Here is an 11,514-nt window from a genome sequence, read left to right on the forward strand (position 1 = left end):
GTTTCTCAGACATTTTGATGTGTTATTGTGCTAATTTCATTCTTTTCACACAAGATTTCAAACGATGAGGTAAGACTTTAGTGAGCTCGAAATTTCTTTATTTTTAACCAAATACAGCTTAGTTAGTACGCTTGATAAATTATAGGGGAATTCTATGGTATTGATATAGTAATTTGTTTTTTTGGTTAATTAGAATGTATATATAAATACCTAAAAAAATTATTTTTACATCCTCCATATGGGAAACTTCATAAGGCTTAGCAACCATGACAAGCAGCAGATGAGTACAAAGGGTGTAATTAGAAGAGATAATTGTTTGCTTTATTTACTGTTTTATGTTTTAAGAAAAATAAGTTTAAGAGCTTATTTGTAAATGGAAATAATGTATATAAATATATAATGCATAATAGTTGTAATGTGACCGTATTTTACAAAATACTAGTTCACTAAAACAGGTCACTTTTTAAAGACTAAAGGTCAGTTATATATTATTGGATATGGTAACACGAGTGCACGTACACTGCATCATTGTAACTTCTGTATCGTTAGCCATGCACAGTTGAAAGGTCAATATAACAACAATAATAAATATATATAATTGTAAAATGTTATGAGATTTAAGCTAGTTAGACTAAAATTTGTGTTTTCTTGTTATAATTTGTAGTCATTCTAGAACGAAAAAGCATAATTTATATTTTTTCCTAATTTTTTTATTGAGGTTACGAAGTTGGTCATATCAAACCAACCAGTACAGAAATACACTAGTGAAAATAACAAATAAAATAGTTTTTTAAACAAAAAATTTGATAATTATCTGGAGATTATAAAGATTTCGCATGTGAAATTTGAAAATGTTCTAATGCATTAAAGTATTGTTAATCTTAAAATCAAAATTGCTTTGCATGTTGGATAGTCAACACTCAGAAAGAAAAAGGTTTACGAGAAAATCTTTAATTAAAAAATCTTAATACTTAATTTAAAAACCTGATATTTTGTGTACTAAAACCTTGTAATGTTTACCAATAACCTGAAAAATTTTATAAAGATGTGCTTACATTATGAGAACTCACAGTATAATTACTCTCATGGATACTCTTGTGGTTACGAGCCGGGTGGATTCCACCCAGCCTGTAATTCTCCTGAGAATAAATTTGAAACTGAATGACAAAATAAACAATGACCTGTAAAGAAAATAACATAATATGACAAGTCATATTATAATTAAAACTTTGGCTTTCTATTTGTTATGAATAATACTGTATAAAATGTTAAAGAGAACTATTGGCAATTTGTGAAAAAGAGGATGTGACAGGTGGGCATGGCAAGTGTGTGTGTGTGGTTTTCTAGTTTATGACTCCATAAACAAATAGATTGAAAATTATAAAAAAATATGATTTGTCTTAGTAATATCTATATTCTAATATGTAATTTATACTGAATTCCATACTTTTCAGATGGGCGATAAATAAATTAGAGAAGAGGGAAGACCTACAGAATATATTTCACAATTCTCATACTAGGGGAGATTGAGAATTTTAAATATTTACTTATGAAATTAAAAAAAATAACTTGTATATTATTAAAATTTTATTTGTTAACTATGTTTTGATGACAGGTACATTAATATACAATGATATTAAAGTAGTTTAATTAATTAAATTTTGAATATAACTCTAAAAAGTCATGACATGCACACTTTGACTTACCTGTATCGAGACAGTTAACATGAGCTGCACTTGTGCATAATCATATCATCATGCAACAAGAGCCCTTCACCAAAAGAAGGGCAACAGTAACTCCCCTTAAGCATTTATGCTCAAAATATCTTCCTTCTTAGATGAAGCAAGAAGAAAGTGCACAAAAAGTGGGGAGGATGTTTGGGAAGGTGTGAGGAGGTATCTATCAGAAATACATTTTCCTCAAAAAATGTTCACCTTCAATTATGATACCATATTTCACTAAGTCGTTTTGTAAAGCTTCTTTTATTAGACCATCTAAAATTTTTCTCACTACAGAAGTAAGAACAAATGGCCTATAATTTCAAGGGCAACTTTCTTTTGTGTACGCCTTGTAATATTTACTAATAGTCATGACGATATGCTACATTATTTAGTTATAGTATGATTAATCTCATTGTGACTTTGGTGGTAACACATTACACCCTTTCAACACATACTGTAATCTTAGGGTTAAACAACATTTCTATCTTACACTTTCAAAAGTTAAAGTTTTCCTTACCTGATAATGTATTTCAGATAGGTATCTTTCCACAAAAAAAAAAGCTAGCACCTCAGCACTGATTCTATAAAGATTTTGTTCATGTGTCAAGCCATTGAATGAGTTCTCACCACTGCATGTAATAACTTGAACTGCACTAGTCTGTGATACAGTCTCCATTAAACTATACCCTTCACAAATAGGAGTAGGACACAGCACCTTTGTGCACTTTTTCTCTTGAGCATTTTGTGTAAACCAAAAGCTCATTCTTGACAAGGACAATTAATACACTGAAAGTGAGGAGGTAGGGTGGAAAGTTCTTTGAAGAGCATCTATACGAAATACATTTTTTAGAGAAGGAAAATGTTAACTTCAGACTATGTTACTGACATTGCCACAGATTACAGTGACAAAAAGGAAAAACAAATGAAATGTGTTTCCCACTAAAGGGGGTGGGGACCTAGTAGGAGCAACAGTCAGTTATAGACAACATTCATCTAAAGCAGGAATTACTCTTTGCCCAAAATAGGAGGTTGATTAGAAATAATCTATCCAAAAACTTCTGTATTTTTTTGCTTTTGTTAAAATGTTGCAAAGGTGGGTAGAATGTTAAAGCTGTTCAACTGTCCCCATGTATCTCTGGGGGCCAGCAAACCACATAAATGAAGTGTGGCTAGGGCATAGCCAAGCCAGAGAGTATTTGAGAAATACATATATGAAATAGTTATAAAAATATGCAGGTTCAGGAATAACTCATCCCAGAATTACCTTCCAAGAAGAACTCAAGACCCATCTGGATAGCCACAACCTATACCCTACTTCCAATCAAGAAGTGCATTCCCTCAGTCTCACACCAGTGGGTTTACACCAACCCATAAAGAATCTTTCACTATCAACCACCCCAATAGTTTTATACTAGGAAAACACAGGTTCTTGCACTCCACTCAAAGATATCAGAAAGGAGGAACTTGAATAAGGCAGTACACTAAAAAGGTGAATTTACTGAACAGAAATCATCTCATCTGCATACAGTCCCACACTGACAGACTATGCAATGGATTATCACAAATATGGACAGCAGAAGCTGTCCCTTTGAATGATTATTTAGCCACTTTTTTATTTATTTATTGTTGGTCTGGTACGGCTTGGAAGGTAAACTATACACAACACACACCCCACCAAACCAGTCTTGCAGAAAATCCCATCTCAACAGTGGCATTGAGTAGGGGCAGACTGGCTGGAGACTTTATGTTATCTCCTACCTGATGCAGGTTTTGGGATAGAGAAGTATTCCTTGTGAGGCAACAGTGGCCACTTGGTTGGTTCCCATGTTTCCTGAAAAAATTGAAGAATGTCAAATGGAAGGAGACAAAACCCAGAGGCTAGTAAGACTGCAATGTGATGCAAGCAACATGACTTAAAAGTGTAGGACCATCAACATTTCCACTGCAGGATGTCATTCAGAGGATATTGATGGCCAAAGGCAATAGAAGCCAGAGGTAACAAAATTGATGGAAGGCAACATTAAAAAGGTCTATTCTCTTTAACAAGAGAATAGACCATATACCTGAGTTATCATAGTGGTGAACTTCAAAAGTGGGGTTACCAGAGGCAAAAGCAGGCTACAGGAAAAGCTGGTCAAAATAATCTACAGACATAGCAGTCAGCAAAAGCAACAGAAGCAGGAGGTTTGTAGTCTTGGATCCAAATAAAAGAACTTAGAAGAGAACCAACACTTAATGTACAATGATAACACTGCTCACCACCAGAGTACTTCCAGTTGCAAATGAAGTAGAATATAACAACTCTTGTTGAGAAGTGTCTGGACTTCAAGAGGCTCCAGAAATGTTGATATAAATTCTTATTCACCAACATCCATGAAACTGAATTAATTGAAAGCATTATTATTCAATTATTTCTCTTTTTTTTATCTTTTCCTTTTCTTTTTTGATGAAACTGTGATTGATTATTGCCTTCTGCCTAAATCATACTATAGGGTTAATGACAATGGGCATTCTGGATGATTTTTCACGTAGACATATTTTCACAATGGGAAATTTAATCAATAATCCTTTTACTCAAGTTTTGAATCAAAGCAACTATTTCTTATAAAAAAAAGAAGATATATTTTCTACAAATACATGATTCAGTAATCCGTACATGACTCCACAAGAGTCAAATAGGGGTCAACAAGAACAGGAAATGAGGTTTTAATTACTGTCCACAAAACATCTACACTGAAAATGTATACCAGTTCATTACATTATTTCTGAGAATGACCTTCACTCACAGTGTGCAGATTTTATGACAGTATTTCTGGGAACAACCTTCACAAAAGAGATGTATGTATAAATTATAACAGGTATTGAGAGGTCACCCTAGCAACTTATGCTGCAGTCATGTCAAACCACAGTATAAATATCAGCATCATTAAAATGTGATGTTTGTTTATTCAAAAAAGCAATATATGTATTATGCATTCTATAAGAAAGTCACTGGTTTGAACAAAATGGTTTATACAGAGATAATGACATAACATGCCACTTTAATTATACAAGTTGTATAATTACTGATGAAATAAAATAATATTTGCAAGTTTATTTTACAGAGAGTTGCTTTTTACAAGTTGCATGCCCAGTCTTATTAGTTTGTACACCTACATTTATTAATTCACAATGCACTCTTTTAATGATGTTCATTGTATTCAAGGTGACTGATTCAACTATCTGGATGTCTCAATAATCCAAAAGAACTACTTCATCACAAATGCTTTTGGATTAATGAAGTTTCACTGTATTCCTTTCAAGAAAATTATATCACCTGTAGTCAACTGAACATTTTTCTCAACTTTTATGGTTTAGGAAAATTAATTTTAATTTAAAAGTTAGACAAAGCTAAAAAAAGTCCTTTGTTAAACAAAATAAGATGCCTAAACATTGTAGTGCCAAGGAAAAGGATAAGTGCTCAAGGGGAGAACACTCACAAATATATTGTATCACCCTCCTATTGGTGTAGAGGTATAGTCTAATGTTGATTGCATCATAGACTAGAACAATACAGATTATTACATAAAGATGTAAGAACTCATTTGATACCTCAAAGCATGTGCTTCAGTTTTTTGCTATCAGCACCAATTATTTCATTTGTTGAGATGTAACACGAATGGTTTAAGTTACAATTCCTCTAATAAAAATTCCTAGTTCCTGTTCCCCTGTCTGACAATATTATATAGGACTTAATTTTGTGCTGCATATATGTATATATATATATATATATATATATTCCTTGTATAAACCCATCATTGTTACACTAAAATACATGTCTGAAGAGTTATACATTTCATACAATTTAACTGGCTTAATTTTTATATGTTTGTATAAAAATATTCTTAATGAAATATTTTATTTTTAATATTTAATTATTGCCTTATTATGGTTAAATCTATTCAAATGATCTAATACATTATAGTATCAGTACCCTAATAAACATATAAATACAGCAAAAAACTTTTACTGTTTGTTATTGCACCAAAATCTCTTGTTTTAACACACAAAACTTGACAGTTTAGTGTACATTAAAGATTTTATGAAAATCATTTTATAACCAATATGTAGCTTCCCCTTAAAATCATAGCCAATTTTGCCATGTCAAAGTCGATACATTTGTTTTTAAGCAATAAACCAATGGCTTTACAAGATACTCAGAAATTTTGATCCTAATTAATTTAGCTTTTACATATACAATACATTTAAACAAAACTTGCAGGTAAATTACTTTCAACACTCTGATGAGCAATATAACTAATTCTTTACACATACCATATTGAAGGGATAAATGATTTCCTACATCTGTCTTCCAAACAGCTTAGTTTTCTAGCGTGAGAAATCCTAACAGACATTAACTCTCTCACTACAGGTTCGGTTCCAGGGACCAACCTAGTAACCATTTTGTGCTTGTTATAATTTCCACACAATAATTCTTAATACAGTATGCATGAAATTTTGCAGAATATCAGTAAACATTACAAGGCTTTCATGCACAAAACATCAGATTTTTTAAACATTTGCTTGTGCATATTTTCTTTCTGAATGTTGAATATCCAACATGCAAAGTAATTTTGATTTTAAGATTAAAAATACTTTTATGCCTCAGAAAATTGTCAAGTTTCACTTGCAAAATCTCTATAAGCTCCAGTTAAATATCAAACAATTTTTTTAGTAAAAAAAACTTTATATTTTATCTGTTATTTTCACTATTGTATTTCTGCATGGGTTTAGTTGATTTGACCAACCTCATAACCACCAAAAATAAATTAGGAAATAGACATATATTTCTAGAATGATTACATATTATAACACAAAACCAAAAATGTTTAATCTAAATAGCTTAAATCTCGTACCATTATACATCTATATATATATATTTATTATTTTTATTTTATTGATATTGAAGCCATGTCTGACTAACATTACAGAAGTTGCAATGACACGGTGCACTTGCACTCATGTTACCATATCCAATAGTATAAAACTGGTCTTTACAAAGTGATCTTGCTTGGCTTTGTTCAAATGGACCAGTATTTTGTAAAATAAAGTTACATTTCGGTTATAATACATTATATACACATATATATATATATATATATACTATTACTATTACTATTTACACATAAGTTCTTAAATTTCAGTTATTTTTCTGAAAACATACAACAGTAAATAAAGAAATATAGAAAACAATGATCTGTACAACTTACAATTGTAAATAAGTTTGTACTCGCTTGCTGTATTTTGCATGCTAAGCCTTACTGAATTTCGCACATGTAAAAACAAAATAACTTTTGTAGGTTTTATATATGCACTTTTAAATAAAAAATTATAAATTACTCCACTAATATTGCAGAATTCTACTGTAATTTATCAGGCTTACTGACTAAACTGTATTTGGGTGTAAAAAATAATTTTCAAACAACATTTTCACTTGCCCCTTCTTTCCGAGATTGGAAACAAAAGAAATAATCTTGGGAAATTCCAACCTTCAAGGGGCTGAGAAAACCACATGGGGGAAGTTCTGAGCTTTTTTATTGGTTATTAACACCTGATAGAATGAAGCGAGTGTACAAAAGCAAGTATTTCCAAAAATGGAAGAGGTGGGTGGGGACACTGTGTTTGATTTGTCAAATATAGTATTATCTCAAAAAATAAAAAAGGTAGGAGGTTCTTATTTCATATTCTAGCTTGTCAATCTTGCTAATTTGTAAGTAACTATAGACTTTGTATTTGGACATCACAAACATCAAACTTTAACAATTAAAACTGCATTCAACATACCATTTAACACACAAAAACCAATATTTAGTTGTTTTTTAACATATAATTTTAAATTAAGAAATTAACTAATGTATAATACTAAAATTTGAATTATAATCCACAATTTGATACGAAACTTATTGACATACATTTATAAAATAGTAGTTCAATAAAATTTTGAATAAAAGTACACAAACATGATGACATGCTCCTTTGACGTCTGACCATAGGAAAACCCACAGCAATAGGGTTAACTAAGTCCTTGATAAAACTGTGAGATTGCTTTATTATAAAAATTATACTTAATCACAAAGCTACTCCAAATCAACTTTTCAGCTCTGATTTCTTGTAAAGAAATTACACATACTGTAAGCCATTATTCTTACTTCAAGGGCTAAAAATCGTACTTCTTCCTGTGGCTTATCCGGATTAACTTTGATAACTCTTGCTTTCCGAAATTCCTCCAACGTATGAACTTTTAGACCAGCCTGATTTGCTCCCTAGGAAAAAATTCAATTATAGTCACATACAGCAATATATATCAATATCAAAAATATGATTCAAAAAACATAAAAACATGTAGACCTTTAACTTAGAAAGTCTGATGACCAACATTATAGAATGATGCCTGGTTTACAAAGAAAACAGAGTAAGTATAAACACTTAAATAAAATATTTGAAGTTGAAATTTTTTTATTCATTTGAGCATTAGAACTTTGAGTATTTAATTCAGGTACTCCTGTGACTTAAACACAATGGAAATACAAATTTTTGAAGTCAAGTTCTAGACACTTTATTTGAAAAATTGCATGTACCCATCTTTTCGCCTGGTGAAGCACATTCTATACAAGTATTGTAGGCTTTTTAGAAAAATGTTGTTAAAATGTACATATACATGTAAATATAAAATGTGATACTTAACTTAAGCTGATAGCTGTATGAAATATTCACAGTGATATCAAGGAGCTAAGTGAATTTCTATTACCTGTTCTTTAGTTCACTTTCATCATAGAAGCAAAATCGTTTTTTATCATCATCTAAACCTCTATAAATACACATACAACTGAACCTTCAGTTTTAAACTAAGAAGACGACAAAATAATAATGTGAGTACACTCATGTATCTATAAGTCATAGGCTTAAGAACTGGTTTCATGCATACCCACCTGAATAACTTTTTATAAAAACAAACATGTGCTTATCAAGCAAACATTTTAAAAGTACTAGTAAAACCTCCAAACAATGAAAGGTAAAAAGGCATACAAGTTACACAGGTCTTGATCTTAACTTTTGAAGGCACTAAGCAAATGGTTGCTGTTATTTTTTCCTCACTAGTAATTTTGGGACTGCTACTGGCAACATTAAGTCACAATAAATTATTTCATGTATTACATGTTAATATATACACATATTCTATTTATATGGATAAATTTTTGTCATGTTTTCTTTTCAAAACAAATTTGAGTATCAAAACTCATTTTAATTCTGCGTAACAGTTTTTATTTTTAATTATGTTATAAAAGTTAAAAGATGTTCAATCTGAGCTGAGACTGGTCTATATAGGCCCTAGGTGCCCAGATCAACAAAGTTTGCAATACCCAACTATTGAAGGTTATGCTATACTAAAAAAACAAAAGTATTATTAAACAGTTACTGTTTGAATGCTGAAAATGCATTAGAAACCAACAAGTTTAAGATTTGTGTTAATTTGAGGAATGTGGGAAAAAAACAACCACAGTTTATGTTATTTCTATTTTATTATTACCTCCAATGAACAACCACTTGAGCATAGTATTTCTAACCATGCTGCCAACAAAACTGCATTATAGATACCACTATCCCCATTTCCTGATACTCAGCTTGGGTATGTCATATAACTCAAATTAGGGTCACAAAACTGGTATGGTACAAGCAAGAGGAACAATCTTGTTAATCACAATTATAGTAATCTTCTATACTCAGAATCTTATAAACGACAGAAATTCATGTATCATGGGTGTATTGATATTCAAAAAAAGGAACCTTCAAATCTTTCTTCAGAAATGTGTATTAGCAATGTTTTCCAATCCCTTATAAGTTTCACTACCAAAAGTGCAACACTAATCAGCTGTTTGTTAGCATTGATTTTAAGCTCTGGAGTAGCAGCTCTGTTCACTAAAAAATAAATACTTGTTTCACAAGAATTCTTGAATGTCAAACCATCTCAATAAGATCTGCAATTCAAGATTCCTTGAGTTTTTACTGTGCATATAGGTAAAACCCTAAAGGTTACTGCTCCTGAAAACTTTTGAATAAAGTACTGAATTCTGACAACAAATATTTTTCCAGAAATGTATCAATGTAAATCACTGCACTTTGTACCAAGTACAATAGGTAACAAGTTATAATTAATGCCAGAGATTTGTCCATCCCTATTTTCAAATGGAGTACTAACAGGAACATACTTCTCCTTGGTTTTGGTAAAATACATGTAGTATATACATTTATAGAGAATTGTCCAAAACTAAACAAACAAAAAAGGTAAATCATAACAAAAGATGTTAAACATTCATTCAAATTATTTGTATGAAATACACTCAATAGTATTCACTTTATTTAGTCAAATAATAGAAACTTAGTGTTCTAAAACAGTCTGGTTTTATCTTTCATAAGACACTTAACAAAAACAAAATACATTCTCCAATAGAAAGGAAGGAAGTTAGCTATTATATGGTACAGTTATGCAGGGAAAGTATTTAAATCAAGAAGTTCTTAATTTTATGTAGGCATAAAAAAATATTGCTAAAAAAATATTAAAAACAACACAAATATACAAGCCAGAATAGCTTGGCATCAGATTAATATTTATGTACTTTATTTGTAATATACCAGATATTGCATTTGGGCTTTAAGAAATATGCATGGTTAACCAAAAATTAAATAAGTCACCAAACCACTGAGAACAAACATGATTATAAAAACCGTGTACACAGGCTACCCACTCACTCCAATTCAAGATATCCAGTTCACAGTTCTGGCTAACCCATGGCTAGTCTTCTCAGTACTGAGTTGCCTGTCTAGAACAGATACTATGGTTATATACATGATAAAAATCATCACAGAACTTCACCTGACAATGACTATCTTGTGATGCAAGAGAACTCTTATCATTGTGTCCAGCTCAGACATGTAAAAACAAATAGATGGTGCACCAGCTTTTGTATACAGGCAAAAGTTGTTGTGATTTGTATGCACAATTTTGTGTGTAGCAATCTGTAATATACGCTGTTATAAATCAGGGCTCCAGATAGCTAGCACATACTTTTTCGAGATATCATTTTTAATTTTACATGTATCAGTTACAGATGTACTATCACCAATACAATATGAATTATTGTGCCTATTGGTTGCACACTGTGAAAATGGCTATTTTTCCACAACAGACACTTGCATCGTGCTTAAAAAAAGAGCAAATCACAACTAAGAGTGTAACAATACTTCAAATATTTGACAGGTATGCATTAATGTTATAATAAAATAATTGCATGGGCAACGAAATAACAAAATGCAAAATAGAATATAAAGTAGTGGTGAAAAACTAATCAAATTAAAATCATTTTATTAACAAAACTCAAAAATAATATTTAGGGTAACAGCCCTTCATCAGGATACCAGTGATAATGAAACTGTTAATACAAGGGTTAGGTTGAAAGAACAAGTAACACGTGGCTTAAAGGTTCGAAAACATGTTCCTAAGCTACAAATAAGAAAAGGGAAGTAACATACATCAAAAAGAAAATTATAAAAATTGTATAAATATAGTAAATCATAGTAAATAAACTAAACAAAAAAGAAAAATATAGTGAAAAGAAAAGAATATAAAAATAACAAAAGTGTGCAGGCTAGAGAGGTAAAAAAGTGTGAACCTTGAACAAAAAGGTTGTAGACACAAATTGTCAGTGTGAGAAAGTTCGTGAAACAGTAAATTAGGTCATCAAAAAGGATGTATGAG

General features: G+C 30.9%; 1 protein-coding gene across 2 annotated transcripts in view; it reads right to left on the reverse strand.

Annotated features, from left to right (window-relative positions):
* LOC106469269 (methenyltetrahydrofolate synthase domain-containing protein-like) overlaps window positions 1-11,514 on the reverse strand; it is a 45,634-nt gene that overhangs the window by 31,438 nt on the left and 2,682 nt on the right. The window contains exon 2 of one of the 2 annotated variants that reach the window (XM_013929755.2): window positions 7,910-8,023. The exons of the other annotated variant lie outside the window; for it this stretch is intronic. Coding sequence (XP_013785209.1) covers window positions 7,910-8,023 — 114 coding nt within the window. The remainder of the gene's footprint in view (window positions 1-7,909; window positions 8,024-11,514) is intronic. 2 annotated transcript variants of the gene reach the window in all.

Source organism: Limulus polyphemus, unplaced genomic scaffold (assembly GCF_000517525.1).
Source record: "Limulus polyphemus unplaced genomic scaffold, Limulus_polyphemus-2.1.2 Scaffold3386, whole genome shotgun sequence".
Taxonomy (NCBI): domain Eukaryota; kingdom Metazoa; phylum Arthropoda; class Merostomata; order Xiphosura; family Limulidae; genus Limulus; species Limulus polyphemus.